Below are 24019 nucleotides of genomic sequence, written 5' to 3' on the forward strand. Positions count from 1 at the left end.
CACAGACATGGTGTAAAAGCCAGCAGAAGCAGTATCCAAACAATCCCTAATAGGTATGCCAGTTTTTTATAAATGTATATGTATTTGCTGGGCTACAAATGTGAATGCAATTTAGTCCAGAAAAAAAAAACAAAACCACAATCCGGCAATAAAAAGTACTTTAATCTCTTTGTTCTTCTGCTTTTCACTGTTTGCACTGGCAAGAAAGGTAGTCCTAGACATGATGTGTTTTAGTGAAACTGAGCCTTGCTATAAGAAAGTGGATTGAGAACACTAATTCTTTTCACCCTGAACCATTCAAACAATCCAGTGGCTCACAGTGTAGGAGTGTTATTTTTTTTATTACAAAGTGCTGCAACCTAACTTCAAACTTCGGCAGAATGTGAACCGGTGACCCCAAAATAGAAAGCTTTATATCCCATCATCAATCCCCTCTTCATTACTCATGATGACTGACCGACTTTCTGGGTCTCTAGTGAGTTGTGCATGCATTTTATGAAATTTGGAGTTAAATCGTAATTATATTTTAAGTGGTCTGCTAGAGTTAAAACTTCAAAAGTTCAAAGTAATTCAGCTTCATTAAGGTATCACTACCCTCTGACCCTTCAGTGACTTTAATTAAATAATCAAACAGAAAAATTGAAAATCACCTAGTCCATTAGAAGAAGATAGAGGAGAATAAGCATTTCCGATAAGCAATTAAGATACAAGACTGAGAATACTAGTGCTTTCAGGCACTGGATTAAACTGAAGTTGCCCCGACTTTGAAATGCTGCCCAGCATTAAATTTGATAGCATCAATCATGTTTGCTTTTTTGCTCTTAGGGAATGTCATTACTACCTGCTTTTATCAACAAGTGGCAATATGGATTCTCATTTATGCAAAGTATTTGCCAGACATGACTGAGAGAGTTTTTCATTTAACAAGCAGAAGATCGGCACTGTGGGGCGAAATGGTCCAGAAATGAAGATGAGCAGCTTTAGTATGTCGGGGTCCATATCAATCAAGAATTTGAAGGCGGCTACCAGCCACTAAAGCTGCCTCTAGTTAGAACATCTCTTAATCAGCAGTGAGAATCGCTTTAGCCAATTTGCCCTTGTAACTATATGTGCAAGAACCTACACATGTGCCAAAACATCTTAACACTCTGAACTTGCTAGAACATGCGATTCCAAACACATACCTTTTTAGACACGGAATGTTCTGCAGCTTACACGTTGAAGGATTCTTCCTGTCCACTATTAGTCGAGGGCATTTTCTGACCAAAACAACATAGAATGTGATGTCCAAAACAGCGACTCTAACTACACTCTTTGGTTACTTGCTATCACAAGATCAATATTGCTAGGAAGAAGATTGTTCACTCATTCGATTGTATTGATTGAGTGCTTCCTGAGTGTAGAGTACTGTACTAAGCACTTGGAAGAGTACAGTAGAACAATAAACAGACACACTGCCCACAGTGAGCTTACAGTCTAGTGCACTCTGATCTGGAAGGAATCAATAGAGGAATGAATCAATGAATCAATCGATAGTATCTATTGAGTACTTACTCCGAGCAGAGTTCTGTATTGAGCTTTTCGGTGAGAACAGTAGAATTAGTAGACCTGATCCCTGCCCTCAATCCAGCTGGGAAGACCGACACAAAAATAAATTACAGGCAGGAGGAAATAAACAATTTTAAAGAGCTATACGTAAGTGCCATGGAAGGGCGGGTTGGAGACCGGAGTACTTAGAGGATAAAGACTCCAGTGCATAGGTGATGCGATATGGGGGTAAGTGGGATGGAGATACGAAAGACTAGTTAGGAGGGCTTCCTGGAGGAGAGGAGGTTTTAACAGTGATTTGAAGATGGAGAGAGCAATAGTCTGTTGGGTGGGAAGGAGGACCCACTCAGCTAAGATCTTACCCACCTTATTATTTCACATCAGAATGGTATTTTCTGCATGCATGCAATCAGGCTAGTAGGAAGTGCTACATTAATCCGGTGTCCCCCGATCTAACGAGCAGAGGTTGCCAAGGATACATATCTGAGGATTTGTTCTTTTTCTGGTGTTGGTTGGGGGAGGAGTTTCCTAAGTGGAGCTGAGTCAGGATTACTTTGTTAGTAGGCATTGAAAAGCAGTTTCCAAATTGTAGTAAATGATTTTGAACAGATCAATGAGGTCTGCTGGATATGGGGGCTGCAGAATTGGCCCGGTATAGTAGTGGTTGGATTGCATGCTTTGGATCATGTGTAATCCGGGCATTAGGCCATTAGAAAAATTCCCTTGCTGAACCGTTTGCCGAAGGAAGCTGCATGCTCTGATGGATAGACCCAAGGAAATGTGTGTCTGGAGACCTTCTAGTTCTATCACAGACTGGCTGTGTGACCCCTGGGCTTGTTAATTAATCTCTTCGTAGAATACTTTCCCATCTGAACGAAACGTGTAATTTCTGTGCTACAATCCGCTTTAAAAGGTAATTTAAAATAGATTATAGTTGTCCGGTCAGAGTCTCCTGGTACAGAAACTATTCCCTAGAAGCAACCTAAGTATTATGGAAGCTCCAGTAACTCTTTCTCATCATAAGGCCACCATTTAGTAAACCATTCTTGATATGTAGCATATAGAGAACCTTAACCATATTTGACCATCCTCTCATTCGAAGACCACGCTGCCAGTGGTGAGATAAAAATATGTTTTTGCCATATTGATAGATTGGGGTTGGAATATATGGTGATGGCATTGTCTAAATGTCTACATAATGGAAACCTTCCAGTTAATCATGGAGTAGTTCAACCGTGGAGTCGAGGTGAGATTGGGAGATCCTGGGCTGGGGAATTGGAGTCCTGGTACATTTCTCACTTAAACTCCCAGAGTACCACAGGTCTACCAGGATCTCCTGATGGCTAGGCAAGTAATGGACAAAGACATCTTCATGCAGTGGAGAATTGCACAATTGTCATCTTCAACTCCAATGGCCTTAAAAATGCCTGACATTCCCACGCTGTCAGTTATGCATTTGGAGATACTGATTCTCTGCGAGTGCACCTTTTAAGATCTCCTATTACGAATCTGAAGCTTACCTGTGCAGGCAATATTGTAACTGTATATTTTTATGGCTCTGGCTTTCATTAGACATTTAGGATAGAAGGCCGTTAGGGAATTAGGGGACATTCTTCCTCCAAAATGTGTCTGCCAAGGTACAGAGGTTGTGCCATTAGCAAGGTATTAGTGTCGAATAATCCATCATTCAGTTGCATTTATTGAGCTCTTACTGTGTGCAGAGCACTGTACCAAGCACATGGGAGAATACAATGTACCAATAGAACAGGCCCTGCCCACAATGAGCTTACAGTGTGGGGGGAGAGAGAACACTCTTACAGGATTGCGTCGTATAACAAAGTTGTTCAGAAACTGGATGCCGACATCGTAGGAAGAACCGACTGCCTCTCCTTTCTATTCTCATTTTATTTGCTTTCATGGGAATTATGCATACGTTGTTGTAAGCAAATGTTTGTGTTCCCTTAGACTATTTTGTTAAGATGATTTGCACAGCTGAGAGGAAGTCCTCAACAATGTAGTGAGGTAACTGAAGGTCAAACTTTCTTATGACCATTTTAAAACACATGGATACAAGGAAAACAAACCTGAACAGTTTTGATTGGGGAATTTGTTAAACACTATGTGCCAAGCACTATACTAAGTACTGGGGTAGATACCATATATGCAGTCCCACGGGGGACTCACGGTCTAAGGGGAAGGGGAAAAAAAAGTATTCAATCCCCATTTGACAGATGAGAGAACTGAGGCACAGGGAAGTTCAACAACTTTGCCTGAGGTCACCCAACAAGCAAGTGGCAGAACTGGGGTTAGAACCCAGGTCTCTTAACTCCCAGCCCTATGTTCTTTCCTCTAGGCCAAAGGATTATCTGTCCAAAAGATTCCCAACAGATCACACAAAATTTAGGTGCTAGATTCCTGATGTTCAAAAATGTTTCTGGTTTGGATAACATAGGTCTCTTTTTCTCTTGCAGTTTTGGCATGGTTCATGATGGAGAGGGAAACATGTGCAAAAAATCTGAAGGAAATATTATGTCCCCGACATTGGCAGGACACAATGGGGTCTTCTCCTGGTCATCTTGCAGTCGTCAGTACCTGCATAAATTTTTAAGGTATGTGTTCTTACCTTCGGAATAAACCATTTAAGCCTTTTCAAATAGAAATGGATCAGAAGGAAACTTGATGACAGTGATGGTCACCATCAAATTGCCCTCCAGCTTCAACAGCACTTGGGGCAGATTGCCTAGAGGCTGTTCAGAGAAGTCAGGAGAGAAAACGGGGTTAGCTGTGTTTTTTGGAGACAAGTTTGACCGCTTCCTTCTCGTAGCAGAGAGCCCTGCTGGCCGATTCTAAACTTGGCTGGATTTCAGACTGAGAGGAAGCTATAAAAGTTGCTTTTCTTCAGGAAATTCATGTGGAGACCAGAATAACAGAGAGCCGAGCATTTACCCGCAAAAGTTAATAAATGAGGAATCCAAAAAGGCTCAATAGCTCTCTATCTTTAGTCGATGGCTAGCAAGGCCCATAACATTCTGTCCACTGAGAAAAGAGAAACAGAATAGCCTGAGAAGAAATAATCAAAACAATTAAAATAAATTCCCCTGAAAAACTGTAATTCCAGAAAACCTCAGAAATTGAAATCAATGTGATTAAAAATGTAGTTGGTAAAAAGAAAAATCATGGGGGACATGAGTAAAAGTCTTATTTTACCATTTTTTGGTATTTATTTTCAGGACCCTTGTGTCATTAGGCTGATTTTTTCAGGAGAGGAACTTTTTATGTAGAATCCCAATTTAGATCTAGTGTTCTGTACTGTCAATAACTGGGATTAACATAAGATTAAGTATAACTCTCTTTTGGATTTTGCCCTTTCCCCAGTCAGCTAACACTTTCATACCATTTTTAAACTTGGTTCATTCCCCCGTTTATACATTTATTTCGTTGTCAGTCTCCACTGCTAGAATGTAAATTCCTTGAGGGCAGGGAGCATGTCTATTAACTCTGTGGTACTCTCCCAAATGCTTAGTACAGAATAAGCACCCAGTAAATTGATTGAAGTGAGAGTTTTCCGTGAGCAGCATTTGTTACCAGTCTTCTAACTTGATTGGTGAAAGAAAGCAGAGGGAAAGTCCTAATAGCCAGTGAGCCTGGAGTCATCATTTTTATTCTTGGAATTTTTGTCATTATCTTTTGTATATCATGAAAATGTAGCTTTATTGACCTCTGAAAATTAAGGGAAGATAATTTGAGGCAGTTAAATTGGCTCTACTTTAGGTCTTGTAAGCATATTATCTGGGTTATCGTCATTTCTGGCTCAATGGCAAATATAAATTGGGGCTACAGGGAGCGTGTGGAGTGGGGGTGCATAATTAACCAAGAGGTTTATGGATGTTTAGAGCTAGATGATGATATCTTCATCTCTGCTTCCGACCCTTGTAAATAACTGTCCACATTTCAGTCCAATAAGCATTATGGCATAAACTCTGAAAACTGCTTTTGCTCAGACTACTCTTGCCAGGGAATGTTATTGATAAACATTACACTTGAGGGAGGCCCTGAACATCTGAGGGCTCCTGTTCACTTATTTAAACATACTGTCAAGATATGCTTACATCTGTAAAATTGTATGACCCCCAAGAATAACATTTGGATTGGCTGTTTCTGTGCGGGACAAAGCAAAGTAGAATTTTGGCAATTATCAGGTAAGTGTAATCACCTTGGACAGTTAAACCGGATCACTGAGGCATCCACAACACCGTTTTGGTGATATACACAGCTTTAGAGATTCAGTGAATTAGTGCTTATAACCATAATTGGTTTAAATTTTGAATTTCCAGCTGCTAGCAGCAAATACTCTATGCGTCTTAAGAAACAGGGACAGGATCCCGTTCTTTCCCTTAGCCTGAATGGGAGGCAGAATTGGACCCAGTGATATTTGAATATTGTTGTTTTTCCTCATGAGGGTAAGGAAAGGGCCTGAGTTTTCCCCAAACTTAATTGCGCTCAGTTCTGGTTGATACAAGAGAATCAGATCGGACGAACTCAGTGGATATGAGTTTGAAGCAGTCTGTCGTATGGTCCTGGGAGAGGAGGAAGGAAGATCAGGATTCATTCATTCATGCATTCAATTGTATTTATTGAATGTTTACTGTGTGCAGCACACTGTACTAAGCACTTGGGAAAGTACAGTGCAACAATTAGCAGTGACATTCCCTGCCCACAGTGATCTTACGGGCTAGAGACGAACTTGCTTTTGGGTCAGTCTGTCCAAGCCATCCAATAACTAGGGAGGACAGGCTAGATCCAAATTTTGATTCTGCAAACCCTGATTGGTTCAAAGAGAGCCCAGCTAGTTGGCAAATTTCCTGATCACTGGTCCAATCTCTTAATCCACTTTCTTTAATCCATTACCCTCTGATACAAATGGTCATACTATGAGGCCCTGGTGAAGTCACCACAGTCAAACTGGAAAATTCAGCTGCCATTTCTATAGCAATAATAATGGTATTTGTTAAGTGCTCACTGTGTGCCAGGCACTGTTTAAAGCACCGGGGTAGATACGAGATAATTGGGTTGGACACAGTCCCTGCTCCACATAGGACTCACAGTCTTAATCCCCATTTTACAGAAGAGGGAACTGAGGCACAGAGAAGTGAATTGGCTTGCCCGAGGTCACATGGAAGACAAGTGGCGGAGTTGGGGTTAGAACCCAGGTCCTTCCGACTCCCAGGCCCGTGCCCTATCCACTAGGCCATGCTGCTTTGCTGCAGTTTGTATAGGAATACTAAACCTACACATGCCCATTTCCCCTCCACAGTAGACAAAACTCACACTCACATAATCCAAGACTGCCCTCATTAGCACAGTGTCTTCATTAATCCGGAATACCAAGTTTAGAGAGGCCCAGGGTCCTTAATTCCCTTATCTCGATCTAGCCAAAATATGCATTGGAAGCACTTGTTCTGACAGAACTAAAGATCTGGGCTGCTTTTTAAACAAAATCACCTTAAAACATGAAACTTTTCTCATTGTGTTTTAGATGGATTACTACAGATTCTCCCAATTCAATCCCCTTCTTCGCTGCCCTCTTCCCCCAAGTGTTCCTCAGAATTTTTTCCTCTTCAAATAAAACAAAACTGTGTATTGGTTTCACTTCTATTCCTTCAAGTCTGTTGAGAAACCAAAAGGTAAAATGGAGGACATCCCCCACCCTCTTTTCACACAGCTTTTCTTGGGTAACTGGTGATGTTAAATACTGACCTATTCTTTTAAAACATGCATAGTCTATGCCAAGTGGATGATCAATCAGCCAATCAGTGGTATTTAATGCCTACTGTGTGCAGACCACTCTACTAAGTGCTTGGGAGAGTACCCTACTCCAGAGTTGGTAGACCTGTTCCCTCCTCGCAACGGGCTTGGATCCTAGAGGAGGGGTGGAATATATTTTCATAGTAGATCTACTTCAAATTCAAGGCTAAAATTTGTTTTCTTGACTTTATAGGCTTTTGAGGGTTTTATAGCCTTATGTCTTCCTTGTTGATATGCAGTGGATGACCTAGTACTGAATTCTCTACAAGCTTGAAGTATTCTTGTATAATAATACTAACCTTGTATGCGTATCTTGGTGCTTTTCAGTCCCTCTGTGCTTAATTGAGTGAAAGGGAATCCTGTTATATCACGATCCATCAAACAATGGTATTTATGATAGACCGTGGAATCTCCTGGGGGGTTTTTTTTATGGTATTTGTTACAGCACTAACTATGTGCTAACTATGTGCCAGACACCATTCTAAATGCTGGGGTATATATAAGCTAATCAGGTTGGACAAAGTCCCTGTCTCACATGGGGCTTTGTCTTAATCCTCATTTTACAGATGGGGTAACTGAAGCACAGAGAAGTGAAGTGACTTGCCCAAAGTCGCACAGCAGACAAGTGGCAGAGCCAGAATTCGAACCCAGGTCCTCCTGACTCCCCATTCCTGTGCTTTATCCACTAAACCACACTGCTTGAGACTATGGACACCCTCAAGTCCAAACTTCATATTTTGCCACTATGAGTAATAAATACAACTCTCTTACCTTGGTTGGTCTTTAATTTAGTCCATTGAGATCCAGAAACACTTCTATTTGCTGCTGCTTCTAAGGAACTTAGCCCTGGAGCAACATGGGGAACATAAGACACAATTCATTACCGAGTAGGAACTACAAGATGATGATGGTGTAGGTTTCCTGGAGTATCCCTAAGCTAGGGCTGAGAGCGGAGCCAGGAAAAATTCATCTTGCCCCCTCTCCCTGAGACGGTAACTGCAGAGGAAAGAGAATGGGTCATGATGGGTCAGTATTATACCAGAACACGTTACAATGAAGATTTTTTTAATAGAATCTTATGCTAGTACCAAATTGCTCAATATTTAGCAGGCCAATGAGAGAGATTTTGCTGGTTCATAAAAGATTTTCTGGCTCCAGCGCCAGGTTTTCCAACTGACATCTAGTTTTTTTTTTCCTTTGAAACTCAGGCTGTGTGTGTGTGCGCGTCAGGGCTGAGGGCTAGAGGGTGGTTGGTAATGAGAGAAAGGGGGCCTCAAGTAATATTAGGGGCTTGAAAATGCTAATGAATGCTAAGGTTCTATCGTTCAGGGCTCTGCAGATGTTTCCATATCATAAACTAACTAAAGTCTCATTCGTTGGTTGGAATCTTCCTTCTTCCGAAGCTCTTGAAGCCGACCTCGTGAATATCTGTCTTCCAGTACCTCATGAATATCTTCCGGCACCCGTTCTAGGCCTACACCAGATTCCCAGGCCACAGTGATAAGTGGAGGCTTAAGGAATAAAGCCAAAGCTTTATTCTTACCTCTCCCTAGAGCCCTTTGTTTGGTCTCACGCAATATACTGAACTTCCTCGGTGTTGAGACCCCTACCCCTAAAAATACGATGGTAATGGCTTTGATCTATCAACATCACAGATCGGGGTAAAGGTTGCACAGATGGTGATTGTCTGTGAAGAACGATGCTCCGAACGTGTCTAAAGAGACAAAATCTCATTAATCCTATATTAGTCATTCTTCTTTAGCTGACTAGATTCCCTATTGTACAGTTGTTTAAATTTTGTTTTTAATGGATCATCAGTACCTGGTAAATTGAGCTATTTTTTTCTGGTGACTTTCATTTCAAAATAATGTATTCAATTGCATTTCCTCTTTGGCCCCTCTTTATATTTTTACTCTCTGGAAAGAGGAAGTTATTATTTCAGTAAAAACCTACATTTTTCAGTTTAATAATTAAAATCCTTAAAACCACTAATTGATTGATAGAAGAAACAACTGCTACTTCAACCATTCTGGCTGCTCTGGTCCACTTTATAGTAGCAGCATTTGAGGGTCCCCTTGATGCAGTTCAGTAGGTGCTTGGGAAGTACGGAACAACTCTCCCTGCCCACCTTCCTAAGGAGACAAACAAAAATATCCTTAACTCTGAGCCCATGTATGAGCGAGGGTTTCCAGCATAACCAGAAGCACCCCCGCTTTCCCTCTGCTCCTCCTCCCCTCCCCATTCCCCCCTCTCCCGCCCTCTGCTCTTCCCCCTTTCCCCTCCCCTCAGCACAGTGCATATTTGTATGTATTATTTATTACCCTATTTATTTTGTTAATGAAGTGTATATATCTATGATTCTATTTATCTTGATGTTGTTTGCGCTAGACTGCTTGTTTTGTTTTGCTTTGCTGCCTGTCTCCCCCGTTTAGACTGTGAGCCCGTTATTGGGCAGGGATTGTTTCTATCTATGGCCGAATTGTATACTCCAAGCGCTTAGTACAGTGCTGTGCACATAGTAAGTGCTCAATAACTACTATTGAATGAATGAATATATGTCACACCCGACAAACCCATCTTGAGCCATTGCAATTTTGGTGGCTCCAGCTTCCTCCTCCTCTAGCCTTTTCCACCTTCTGTGTATCTACCCCTTCCTCTTCTGTTTCTAAATTTCAGATTTATCTGAGGGTATCAAACACACAGATTCTTTCTAACTAGCAGATTCTCATTTAAGACAGAACTTGTACCTGATACATTCTAAGGGGCCAAAAGCATTAATGTGTAGTCAAAAATGGAGGCTCTTTGTGTCCTCGTAGGAGAAGATTCATCAAAAGTTTATTAGGTGAAGTGGGCCTGTCATTTTCTTGACATTATTAATACACATAACTCTCACCTCTGTTAATCCTGTCTGTGTCTGAGGCCTACGGTATAGACAACTTTAGCTCGTGAATTTACAAGTAACAAAACCCATCATAGTTTCACCTGAAGAATACTTCTTTTTTACTCTATTTTAAAACCACGTAAGGGTCATGTTCAGTGAAAGCATTTAGATCCAGACTTTCAATATTACTTAATCCTTTATTAATAGTTGTGAAACATGAGCATCTGAGAGTATTGGAAAGTTCAGCGCGTCTCCCTGTTCCAGGTACCAAACTGCTCCCTGCCCATTCTCATCTAGTAAAATTAGCTCTCGATGATTAGGTTTAGCATTTCAAGCTTGTGAATATGTGCGGTGGAAATTGCCCAGAGTACTCAGAGCCAGCTTTTGCTTTAGTTGTAATTTCTTCTGAAAGCCAGTGTGCCTCCGCAAATACTTGCAGGAGTCTGAATATGTTTCCCACACTTCTTCCAATCTGGGCACCGTAGCGTATTAATTTCTCTCTTGGTGTGGTTATACTGAACAGAGGGATTTAGAATGCTCTGTAGTGCCGTGCAATTACAAGATTTAAACCGATCATATTTTCCAGGGAAGTTTATTGGCAGTACGGATCTGGAGTACTAGAGACTAGAAGACTTGTGAAAGTGTTGCTAAGTTACCATTGGCTTCTCAATGGATTTTAATGCTTGACAGCCTCTATCCCATATTTGGCTCTCATTCAGTACTGACTAATCACAAAAATATCTTGAACTCTTATATTGCATGTCCTAGGAAAAGCTCAAGGTTCATAAATAACAATATGTGATTCACAGCACTGTTGATGACAGGGGAAAATGGGAGTTAATCATTTTCCATGGATAAGTCGGAAGAGGCTTGAAAGATTTTTCTGAAATGGGCAAAATAATGACACATTTTGTTTACGCCTTGATCGTGCGTGGTATATAGAAAACGTGCTGTTCAACTGCGGTACGGGCTAAAAATGTCTGCATCATTTAAAGTGGAAAATAATTTAGTTTCAAAGATGTCTTCTTTAGAATACCCATCTTTAAAAGCCCTGAAAAAAAGCATCGAGGTAGGAGTGAGGTTGGGCGGTAAAGTCCGTTCATCAGTCGGCCCAAACAGCTCGATTTGTCTCACTCGACTTAGATGTGTCCATCTGTGAAATGGGCCTGACACTATCAAGTCCTGACTTATTTCATGGTGGGAATGGGAATAAGGCAGGCAGGGGTGGGGTAAAGAAACAAAATACGGCGCATGAAATGCTTCGAGCGGCTTAGAAGCAAATTGCCATCTAGAGCTAGGACAGCAACACTGGTATTTCTAAGGTGATCGTTAAATTTCATATAATCGGAGCAGAAACGGGTTGAGTCAAAACACTCTGGTTATATATCTGCTGCATTCTAAAATGTACATTACATGTTGGCTATTTTTCTGCATGATCATGTACCACATATTATTTTCCTATTACTCTCCCCTGAGGTACACTTATACTTGATTTATACCCCCTCTGAACCCTTTGGCAACCTTGCAGCGTCTTTTACTAGATTGGATCTCCTCCTTTAGATGCGATTCTCAGGAATTGGCCGGGGGTCAGAACTGCTGGCGGAAATTTTTACTTGGTGCGGCGAAGGTCTAATGGAAGCAGTAAATTCATTGGCCAGGTGGCAGCGACCTTCTGAAAATCACTGAAAAGAACATTCCTAGCAGGCAGGCTGTGTTTTGACAGCTGTCACATTCACTTCCACGGCCCCGTCCTTCAACTGTTACGACTGAACGTCCTCTTACGTCAGGCAGCTTTTAGCACAGAAGGTATCTCCATCAGTCAGTGGTATTTATTGAGCACTTACCATGTGCAGAGCTGTGTACTAAGCACTTGGGAAAGTACAATACAACTGAGTTGGTAAGGGCTATCCTTGCCCAGGTGGGGCTTACAGTGTACAAGAGGAGACAGACATTAAAATATTCATTCCTTTTTATGTATTGAATGCTTATTAGGCGCAGAGCACTGTGCTCTGTGCTTGGGGGAGTACGATATAACAATAAACAGTCACATTTCCTGACCACAATGAACGAGTTGCGAGCAGGGAGCAGGCCTGTTAATTCAGTTTGATCGTACTCTCCCGAACGCTGGGTAAAGTCCTCTGCACCTAGTAACGGTGCTTAAAAAACCATTGATTGATTGATGGATTAGGACCAGGGCTTCTAGCAGTGGCTTCTAGCCCAAAAAATATGTAGTCTTAGATTTGTAAGCTCCTTTCGGACAGGGTTCACATCGATTGCACTCTCTCGAGTGCTTACTACAGTGCTCAGGACTAAGGTACTGAGTAGGTGTTCAGCACACAAAAAGTGCTTAATACATAGCATCAATCGACTGATTGGTTAGCTCACCATTCCCCACCTTGGGCATTGGTGGAGATTGAAGTGCCGTTTCAGAAGATCAAAGGCATCGTGGTATGATTGTACGATTCCTGAAAATGGGAACGCCCTGAATGTTTTAGTTGCAATCTTGGTAAATGTACAGTTAGATCTCGGCGGGGAAGAGAAGGGTTTCTTCGTTAGATCTCGGCGTGGGGAAGAGAAGGGTTTCTTCTGCCCTTTGGTACAGTAACTCATGCTTCATTTTATCACAATGGAAGCAAAAAAAGCGTGGAAGCCCTTGACTGTCTGTATCTGATTGGCACCAATCTGCCTATCCCCCTCTCTGTTTCAGCACCGCTCAAGCCATATGCCTTGCTGATCAGCCTAAGCCTGTGAATGAATACAAGTATCCCGAAAAGCTGCCAGGAGAGCTGTACGATGCCAACACACAGTGCAAGTGGCAATTTGGGGAGAAGGCCAAGCTGTGCATGTTGGACTTTAAAAAGGCAAGAAACGATTGTGAAATCCACTAAATGCAATTGATGTGAAGAAAACAAAACCTGGTTCAAAAGTGAAGGTTTATCAAAGTCAGGACAACCGAGATATACTTCAGGTTTCTGGATATCTGGATACTTGCCCCCAATTGGAGATGATCAGAGGAAAGAGTTCTTTGTTTTGTTTTGACGCCCCGTGATCCGATGGCAACGTGGAATTCTATAGTGTTGAAAACAGAGGGCTTCTGGTCTAAGGATGAAGCAAAGAAATGATTCTCCAACTAAGTGAAGCAGTCAAAAGTCAGAGAAGCGGTTTTTCAGGACTGGGCTTTGATTAGAAAATATTTTGCCATTTCATCACAAGTATATTCTGCAAGGATGGCTGGACAATACTTAGTTCGGAGCGTGCTGCGGAAGCTCAGGAAGCCCAGTTTTAAGTTGGTCCTGAGAAAGGTATTTTTTGTAATTAGTGTAGACATAAACCAGTAGCAACTCCTCAAACAGGGTCTTGCTGCAACGGAATTCTTCCCTTTTGGAGGAAGTGAGGTCACGCAACAGGAGGTGGGATGACATGCCAGGCAGGCATATGTCCCTGCTGTCCTTGCTCTGGAGCAAACAGGGCACTGGGCTGACATGTATCCTCATTTTCAGGATCTATTAGCTTAAGAAATAGAAAATTGAAGGAAGCAACAGGAAATCAGGGAATTAAAAGTGGATAATAATCCCTTTCTACCGCTAGACTGTCAACTCCCCCTCTAGACTGTAAACTCCTTGCTGTCAGGAAGATGTCTACCAACTCTCTAGTACTGTAGTGTCCCAAACGCCTAGTATAGTACCTTGTCAATAGTTAGCACTCAGTAAAAACCATTGATTACTTCAATGCACTCAAACTCAACTGTACAAAAGAGGAACCAGTACTGATTCAGGTTCCTTCTTGCCCTTCTTGCTCATCCCCTTTCCACTAGACCGCACTATGTTATCTCATTAAAACTACATAGTATATGGTTAAGTCCTAAAACAGGTATGTTTAGCATTTGGAAAATTAAAAGATGTTTCAAGAAGCTGCTGGAAAATATGAAAACATTTTAAATGGGGATAAACATTGATTTGATGTCACCACAATGGCCTTTGCCTAGTTACTGTCCAATCCATTATTGAGATTTTGTTGTGTACATGACACCGTTCTAAGTGCTTCAAGGTTATTTAATAAAAAGAGCTTAAAACCCAGTGGGTAACACAGGCTACCTTCAAACAAAGCACATACATTTACGTAATGTTCCATGTCATTTTGAGAAGTCCATGCTTACTCTCCCTTATTTTCCAGGGGACCTACTCTTTCTACATGGGGGAAAATATAATCTGTTGCTTAAGTACTTGGTTAATGCTCCAACTTTTCAGGTACTTTGCCTTTTGGACTCCACCTTCCACCAAATTGGATATGTTTCATCTTTATCAGCAGTCGTTAACAAAGGATTTACATTTTTGAGTTGAGGTAAAGGCAGCATTGTTTAGTAAACATATGTAGGTTTCAAACAATAAATTCTCCAGCTGCAAAAGCTTTTCAGTAAGTGTGTGCCTAGGATTTGTCAGACTTTGTGCATGGGTAAATATTCAGCCACTAACAGTACTTACTAGTACTTAGCCTGCTTTGTCAACATGGTTTAGTGGGCTGACCCCAAAGATGTAAACTGCCAAGTGTGTTTTGAAACTTGATCATCAAAGTGGCATAGATACTCATTGCCGACCTCTTCTGTGTGGCCTTCCAGACCTGTCCTCCTCACTCCTTGATTTTGGCACCAAATAGAACATATTCACTACCCCATGAGGCTGCAGAAAAGGATTGACAGGCTGCTAAGCCTGTGATGAATGCCAGGAACACCCTTCACCTAAAATGAAATTTCATTTGACTTAATGCTCAGATGCATCTAACATTGGCAGGAGGAGGGTGCCTGGTTAATTCCAATCTCCATCACAACCCTACTTAGCGTCTAACATCTCGCTAGCGCATATCTCCGAGGAACTTCATTTGTTTTGAGAAAATGAGCAGCAGCAAAAAAGGTTTGAAAGATAACCTCTTTGAGGAAGGGTTTCAAGGACTCAGTGGAAAAAGAGATAATGAGGCTGGGAGGGAAATCAATAGCCACCCTGGCATAAAGAAACTGTATTTAGGGAGTGACCAAGTCTTCTCTGTTTACAGTGAGGACAGGGCAGAAGAGGATAGAATTTAACTAGAGAAATTTGGGATAGACATTAAGGAAACCTAACAGTGACAGCTGTGAGGCATTGGGAAAATATAAGCATTGGTGATTGTTGAGTTTCATTCTCTGGAACTTTCTAAATCAGCTGTCTGGCTGGGATAGTTTCCATGCCCTTCCGACTGTGAACAGGAAGTGTTCAGTCTCTCTGATTCAACAATTTACCTACCGGAGGTGGGTTTTACACACCAGAAACTCACAAGATCACAATTTGAGGCAGTGGAGATTCTGATATTGTAATAGGTCGTAAGAGAAGAGTCACACAGTTCTAGAGACAAAGGTAACTTGTTCCTAAGAATGACGAGATACAGATATTTTGTGACCGTTACCATTGGCCACTGAGCATTTCCCTCTTTCCAAGACTTATGCTTTTTGTGGCAGCTATTATGGAAAACCTCAATGGTAAAGGGGTTACTCATATAGCTTTGGTTTTTTTTTAAAAAAAAAGGGGGGGGAAAGGAGAAGTGCTCCCAAAAGCTAGTTAACATTTGACATATAAAGGAGAACTATTCACTGAGGGAGTCAATTAATCAATTGATTAAGCCCTTTCTATCTGCAGACCACTAATTGCTAGAGTACAGCAGAGTTGGTAGATAGCCAAAAGAATGAAAATTTATCTCCCATTGTTCATCAGTAGAAAAGAAAATCAATAGAGAAGGTAATCAGCAATTGATATTGATATAAAGACCTTGCATAGTGCATCTCATTAATGTTTAAAAGTTAATACAAGCTATGTGTTATTTACACAGGGAAGTATGGACGGAAATTTTTCTTTCCTGACAAAACAAGATATAATGCTCTCTCTCTACATTGGCTAACTTTAGTGAGAATGAGATTCTTCATCGTAAAGAAACTAAGATAAAATAAATCACTTTGAAACCACTTTTGAAAAGACTATGTGAAATCAATACATAATGCAGGACAAGGTTCTCGAGGACATGAATCATATCTTTTACTTCCATTATATTCTTCCAAGTGTTTAGTCCAGTCTGCACATAGTAGCTACCCAACATATACTTTGTATACAGTACAGTATTATAAATAAATCAGGCCTCGATGTTGGTCCAGTGTAAAGAGCTTGGTGGAGAGGGAAGAAACCTGACTTTTAACTGCAGAAAGAATGCTGCGTGCAAAAAAAAACTTTGTATTCACCTTGCAATATGTCAGACCCTGGCGTACTTATTCACTCTTTGCACCTCTGTTCCCGGCGGTAACCCAAATGGAAAGGCAACAGTGTGTAAGTGGCCATAATCAAATTTCTTCCTCTCTAATCAGTTCCTTCGCCCAGGTTCTCAGACATGAAATCTCAGTTCTAAAGCTCATTCGTCACTGTCGACGGGAGACACCCCCCCAAACCCCTACCATAAATAAATCATCAGGAAGATATGACTTTTTTCTCTAGAGAAGAATGAGGCAACTATTTAAAAGTTCTTAGGAGCATGGTAAAGTAGTCGAAGAAAAATAAAGTTTTACCATATCCAACTCAAACTGCAGAAGGAATTTCTTCAGGCAGATGGTACAGTCATTTTGCACTAGTGAACTTTAATGATAATATGAAATGTTGCTGTGAGTATGTCTAGGTGATGAGCGAGTTGATCGCATTACAATGGTACCTAATCTACCACAACTCACAACTAAATGTCCTCATAGAAATTCTGTTTGGAGCTGCCTCTCAGGCTAATGATCACTTTTTGATATTTTCTCTTAGGATATTTGTAAAGCTCTCTGGTGCCATCGGATTGGAAGAAAATGTGAGACTAAATTTATGCCAGCTGCAGAAGGCACTATTTGTGGGCATGACATGGTAAGGTCTTGGCATGCCAAATTTTTGGAAAGCCATTAGATGTTGATTCATTGGATTTCCTCCCCTTGGCATATCTGATCCATTTGTGTCATCTTACTTACTAATTTTTTTTAAATTTGGCATTTCTTTCATAGAAGTTGGGAAGAAGATCTTTTCAGGTTCTCACTTGAGTATCAGTGGTCTTTCCTCTTTAGCTCCATACATGTGATTTTGGTGACATATCGGTGGCTATCAGCTTTGAATAGATACAATTGATAGATCAAATGGCTACATAGTAATGTGTCAAATAGAATGAAATACTAAAACTTTCATCAATCAGTGGTATTTACTGAGCTCTTACTGTGTGCAGTGCACTGTACTTAATGATTGGGAGATACAGTGGAGTTAGTAGACATGGTCCCTGCCCACCAGGAGCTTACAGTCAAGAAGGGGAGACAGACATTAAAAGAAATCAAAGATATGTACATAAGGGTTGTGGGATTGAAGATGGAGTGACCATCGAGTGTTTAAAGGGCATGGATCCAAATTCATGGACAGTGCAGAAGTGAGGCAGAGTAGGGGAAATGAGGACTTAATCAGCCATCTTGAGAAGATGTGATTTTAATAAGGCTAAGAAGGAGGGGAGAGTGATGGTCTGTAAGATATGAAGGAGGAAGTAGTTCCAGGACAGAGACAGGACACGGGCAAGGGGTCGGTGGCGAGAGAGGGATGAGGGATGAGATTGAAGTACAGTAAATGGGTCTGTGCTAAAGTAGGAGGGAGAGAGAGGGGTGCTGCCGATGGTAAGGAGTTTCTGTTTGATGTGAAGGTGGATGACCAACTATTAAAGTTTCTTGCTAGAGGTGACGAAACGTGGACTGAACAGTTTTTTTTAGAAAAGCGAACTCGGAAGCAAAGTGAAGCGTGGACTGGAGTGTGCAGAGCAGGAGGCAGGGAGGTCAGCAATAAGGCCATTGTATTAGTCAAGGCGGGATACAGTAAGCTAAAACATTGGCTTACTTTGGAATACTGTCAATAGGCTAAAGCTGGAAGTCCATAGTAAGGATTAAAAATCTAACAAGTTCTGAGAAGTGGCAAAAAAAAAAAAGAGTATTACTTGGGAAAGCCATATTCTACATGGGTCACGTCGTTGTTAGAGTGTTACGTTCACTTTTAAATGGCCCCATTTAAAAAGAAGACCTGAGAGTCAAGGAATCAAAAGTTCAACTTGAAAGGAATTGTTAAAAAGGACGAAGTTAATTTAGAGAAAGAGAGAGATAATGGCAGTAGTTTTCAAAGTGGACACGGTAAGCTGAAAGATATTTACATCATGTCCGCATGTGTTTTTTGATTTAACAGTTACAATAGTGATGGACAGAAAGAATAGATGTGAGGTGCCCATGCTCTGAAACGCATACAGGAACAATTCATCTCAAAGAAGTGAACTTGACTGCAAATCGAATGTTTTGCATTCTAGGGCGCTTAATGTTTAATTTTAAACCTCCTAGTCCTGGTAGTGTATAAATTAGAGAGATTTCTTTGTGAAGTGGTTTAATGCATAATAAAAAACAGAATACATATCCAATATCTTTGAAAAGTGAGATCTGAATGCTTGGTACTTTGAAAAATGATATTTTGTGAAGGGGACATGAGGTCTACATGGAATACTGAGTTTGAAAAGGAATCCTTGCAATGAATCAAAATTTCCTAGCCTCCTCTGACTTGGTTTTCTTTTCAAGATTAAACTCTGCAGAAAAGTTGGCACTTCTTGGGAGGTAGATAGCCCTCTCCTTTCAGTTCATGAATCATGATGCTTCCAAGGTAGAGAGAGGGTTGTCTTGGTACTGCTATGCTTCTCGATATGAGTTATTGTCTTTCCAGGTAACTAACTGAGCTGTTACTGCCGTCTGCTTCCAATTTAAAAAGAAGCACAGGAGAACCTCATCCAAGAAGTATATTTAACTTATACTGACCTGCGTGGTACTGGGAAGAGCAGCTTCCTCATAGCATCGTAGCACCTAATTAGCTTCTCGTGGAATTAAGATTCTAGAATCCAAATACAACTGCCCATGCTTCCTAATGGTTTGAAATCATCAGGCCTAGAAGCCCCTTGTTTGGAAACGTTCTTAAAAATGCAGACCTTGAAACAGGTCTCTTGGATTTGAGGAAAACAAATGTGTGGCTTGGGTCCTTTGGGGAATATCATTCAACCTCGTGATCCATCTGACTTTTCTTTTGGAAAACATGAGCAATGCCTTACAAGGAGTTTTTGAGTTTGAGGTGAATAAAACAATAATAATAACTGTGGTATCTGCTAAGCGCTCACACTGTGCCAGACACCATACAAAGAGCTGAGATGGATGCAAGCAGATCGGGTTGGACACAGTGACTGTCCCACGTGGGGCTCACAGTCTCAATCCCCATTTTACAGATGAGGTAACTGAGGACCAGAAAGGGAAATGGCTCGCCCTCGGTCACACAGCAGACAAAGCGGCCAAGCTGGGATTAGAACCCATAATAATAATTATGATATTTGTTAATTGCTTGATATGTGCAAAACACTCTTCTAAGCACTGGGAAACCATTGCATTGGCCGGGAAACGAACCCGGGTCACCAGCGTGGGTGGCGAGAATTTCTACCACTGAGCCACCAATGCGGTAATTATGGCATTTGTTAAGCACTTCCTATGTGCAAAGCACTGTTCTAAGTGCTGGGAAGGATACAAGACAATCAGGTGGTCCCACGTGGGGCTCACAGTCTTAATGCCCATTTTATAGATGAGGTTACTGAGGCATAGAGAAGTTAAGTGACTTGCACAGTCACACAGCTGAGAAGTGGCAGAGCCGGGACTCGAACCCATGACCTCAGACTCCCAAGCCCAGGCTCTTTCCACTGAGCCACGCTGCTTCTCTAATTATAATAATGATGGCTTTGTTAAGTGCTTACTACCTGCCGAGCACTGACCTAAGCGCTGGGGGAGATACAAGGGGATCAGGTTGTCCCACGTGAGGCTCACAGGCTTCATCCCCATTTGACAGATGAGGTCACTGAGGCCCAGAGAAGTGAAGTGACTTGCCCACAGTCACACAGCTGACAAGTGGCAGAGGCGGAATTTGAACTCACGACCTCTGACTCCCAAGCCGGGGGCTCTTTCCACTAAGCCACGCTGCTTCTCCTGCCCCGTTGCTTCAAAGGCTTTGGTGGAAGGCAGGTGCTGTGGCGAGAGTGCAGACAGGAAGAGCCTCGGGGAAACAGGTGGGGACAGAAAGATTGGCTTCTTGTTTGGGTTTAGAGATTTGCATTTCAGAACTACAGTCATCTTGCCAAATTAGCATGATCGTGTGTGTGGCAATGCAGAGGAAAGAACAGAAAAAAAATCAAGCGAAACAGCCCAAACAGATGTATCTAAAATGTCTCCTTAAATGTGATGATGTCCTTAAATATTTACTTATAATAAAACCATGCCATGATTAACAGGCCTCTGAACTTTACACCACTCTGACACAAATCTTCACTTGATTAGCAGCTTTTACCAAGTTCCAAATGAGGTTTCCCTGTCATATTTAGACCCTATCATTCAATAGGACTTCTACTTTGAATTTATTTCCCTGCCGAACGGACGAGAGGGGAGTTATTTCCAAAGAGGTAACGTGGCTAGTTTTTCAAGACCAATCTAGTAAATAATTTTGATCTCCAGATGCCACTTTTAAAATAGAATTAATGAGTCATTTTATTGCTACTCGGCTTGCCTTGCAGTTGTGAAAGATTTCTTTTGAAAAGAGAGCTCCGATAACATCTCGAGTGAGATTTTGGGGTAGGGGGAGCAGACGAAATTCTATCTGAATTGTTTCATCTGCTAGAATGCCGTGTGACCTCAGAAATGCCAACAACTAATAACTTGGGGTCACGGAGACCAGGTGTTTTAGAAGCACTGGCCTGTAATTACAAGGTGCTGAACTACACGTTTGAGTTTTCCACTGGCTATTAAGTCTTCACCTAAAAATAAGATTTTAAAAATGACTTGTAATTCCTTGGTCTAAGCTCATAATAGATGTTACAGTTCACTGTGCTCAGAGTCGAGAAGGAGTATTTCACCCCACCACTGCACCTGAATAAAGATGTTACGGCAGGGGCCGGGGCCGCATGGACCGGCCTATTTTTGAATAGACGTTTCCCGGAGAACATTTTCCGTCGAGCCCGAAGGTGAATGGGGAAAACCTAGCATAAAAACCAATCCATTTTTAGTGGAGATTGTACTGTGCAAAGAGGATCAACCGGAGTCAAATATCGATTAATGGTATTTATTATGGAGTACTTCCTATGTGCAGACCATTATACCAATCCCCTGACAAAAGTACAACAGTTAGCAGACACCATCCCTGCCTATTTACCATTAGCCCTGCTTCCGAGCCTGCTCCAACTATCCTGCTATCAACACTTCAAACGACAGGTCGGGTTCTGAACTTTTCCATCCCTCATCCCTACCCCGGAATCCAGGTCAGCTGATGGCAGTTTGAGGGCGACAGTGCCGAATTCCCATCAGCATCAAGCAGCAATTGGGCCTTTGTAGAAGCTGACAAATGGGTCTAATCTTAAAGAAAAATAAGCAATGGCATTTCCAGGCCAGAAGAAATCACCCATCCAACCCAGTATTCATTCTTCAACAGTAGATATACCATTTAACATCCCTAACCTTATCTTTTATGTTCCTGCCCTTGCCTTCTAGTGACCCGTAAGACTGCTCCATGGTGAATGTATCCAGTAACCTCTCGAACCTACTAATAATTTTTCCCTGCACAGATTTCTATGGTAGTGAATTCGAAATGCCTTCCATCAGCGGTGTGAAGTGTTTCCTTTGTATTGAACCTATTGTCGTTATACTTCATCTCCTTCTGGTGTTGTTACACGACTGGTTGAACAACAGGTCTATATTCTCCCTGTCCACACCTCTTATGAGTTCCTAGACTTTTGTCATGTTCTCTCTCATCCTTTCCTTTCCCGATTGGAAAGTTCTAATTCTTTCAAGGTATCCTCATACGGAAACTCAGAATCAGCGTGGTCCAATGAAAGGGGCCCAGGCTGGGATTCAGAAGTCCCTGTGTTCTAATTCTGCTTCACCACTTGCCTTTTATGTGACCTTGGGCAAGTCATTTAATTTCTCGGCACCTCAGTTACCTCATCTATAAAATGGGAATTAAGACTGTGAGTCCTATGAGTTCAACCTGTTTATCTTACATCTTCCCCAGTGCTTTGTAAAGTACAGTACAGGATAGCACATAGTAAGTGCTTAACAAATACCATTAAAAAAGAAAAAAAAACTTCTCCGTTCCTGTAGTTATCTTTATTGGCTTTCTCTCCGATTTTCCGGCTTTATTCTAAGTCCATTCTAAGAAGTGGTAACCAGAATTGGAGTCGGTATTCCAGGTGACAGAGCCCAGTACTCAATAGCTCTTTTCAGCCCTTCCATATTGAGTTGCGTTACAAAGTAAATGGTGTCAAATCCCCTAAGCATCAGCTGCTTAACAAATCGGGTATTGTTAGGGCTGTTAAGCCATAGACAGATGCTGCTAGCCAATTCGTATGATGGCTCAGATATACACAATTGGGAGATAGTCTAGTGCGCTAATTTAAAATTCTTGTCATTATAGACTCCTTAAGAATTAGGACAGAATCTTCTGCATAGAATGGTACCTTATACTCACTAGATGATTAGGTGATGTTAACATATGTATTATTTGTTTGGGGCTTTTTTTTTGGCAAAGGGGGATGGAAGACTTTACTGTAACTCAAATGACATTCAAAAATCTCATTTTGCAGTGGTGCCGAGGTGGCCAATGTGTGAAATATGGTGACGAAGGCCCCAAGCCCACTCATGGCCACTGGTCGGATTGGTCTCATTGGTCTCCATGTTCTAGAACATGTGGAGGAGGAGTGTCTCACAGAGACCGACACTGCACTAATCCAAGGTATGTATACATTTTTATTCTCCTTTAATTTATTTTAAATGTTTAGGCGCAGATGGAGCCCAGAAGCGTAAATCCTCCTAAAGCATGAAACAGAGTTCGCCAGGTATGTATACTGCTCCATATAGTAGATACTATGGAAAGGAATGTTTACGAGGTTACAGGGCTGCGAAGAGCAAGGTGGTCAAATTCTCCTAAACTTAAATGCAAAAACCATTTTACTCAGCAGGAACTGATGTGGTTTGCTAGTAAATTAAAACTAGGGTTTAAATTAGATGGCAATTGATGGGAGCTCGGGTCTGGTTCTTTTTCTGAAGTCCCGCAATACATTTTGGAAAGTCCAGCTATTGGTGGTGTGAGGGATGTAGAAATCCAGAAATGTAGGCAAGTTTGGAAAGTTTGCAAAGAAACTGGAGATTTCTATTCAAGCTAGAGATCCAGTACTATCTCATTTTACCATAGGAAGATCTGATCAAATAACCACGTGAAAAAGCAAAGAGTTTCCCTTCACATTCATCCTTATTTGCTCAACTCCAAATTGAGGGAAAAGTTTCTGAATTGTTCAGAATTGCACCACAGAGAAACTTTCATTCGTAGGTCAAAGTTTCCGAGTCTGTCAAGTTGACTGATCGAAATCCAGATGGTGCTTCAGCTGCTTAGAATTAGCTCATGTGATATATAAGGATATTTCACAAATCAAAATAATAAAAATTGATAAAGTATCTAAATATGTCTAGACTCATATTCGTACCTTTCAGCCAATGTCAAAACACAACCAGTACAGTCAAGATACTGTATTTGTGACTCTCTGGGTTTCTCTAATATGATTCTAATACATCTTAACAAGAATGGTTCAAAGCTTTTTCTTTTGAAGATTTTTAACTTTAATTGATGAAAAGGGAGATGGTATGAAGAATCTTCATGCTCATTTTCC

At 41.4% G+C, this 24019-nt stretch overlaps 1 protein-coding gene across 1 annotated transcript in view; it reads left to right on the top strand.

The window, feature by feature from the left end:
- Positions 1–24019, top strand: part of ADAMTS16 (ADAM metallopeptidase with thrombospondin type 1 motif 16) — a 136788-nt gene that overhangs the window by 48706 nt on the left and 64063 nt on the right. The window contains exons 9-12 of the mRNA XM_007655522.3: positions 4020–4157; positions 12942–13095; positions 17047–17142; positions 22940–23088. Coding sequence (XP_007653712.2) covers positions 4020–4157; positions 12942–13095; positions 17047–17142; positions 22940–23088 — 537 coding nt within the window. The remainder of the gene's footprint in view (positions 1–4019; positions 4158–12941; positions 13096–17046; positions 17143–22939; positions 23089–24019) is intronic.

This window comes from Ornithorhynchus anatinus, chromosome X3 (assembly GCF_004115215.2).
Source record: "Ornithorhynchus anatinus isolate Pmale09 chromosome X3, mOrnAna1.pri.v4, whole genome shotgun sequence".
In the NCBI taxonomy this organism is placed as follows: Eukaryota; Metazoa; Chordata; class Mammalia; order Monotremata; family Ornithorhynchidae; genus Ornithorhynchus; species Ornithorhynchus anatinus.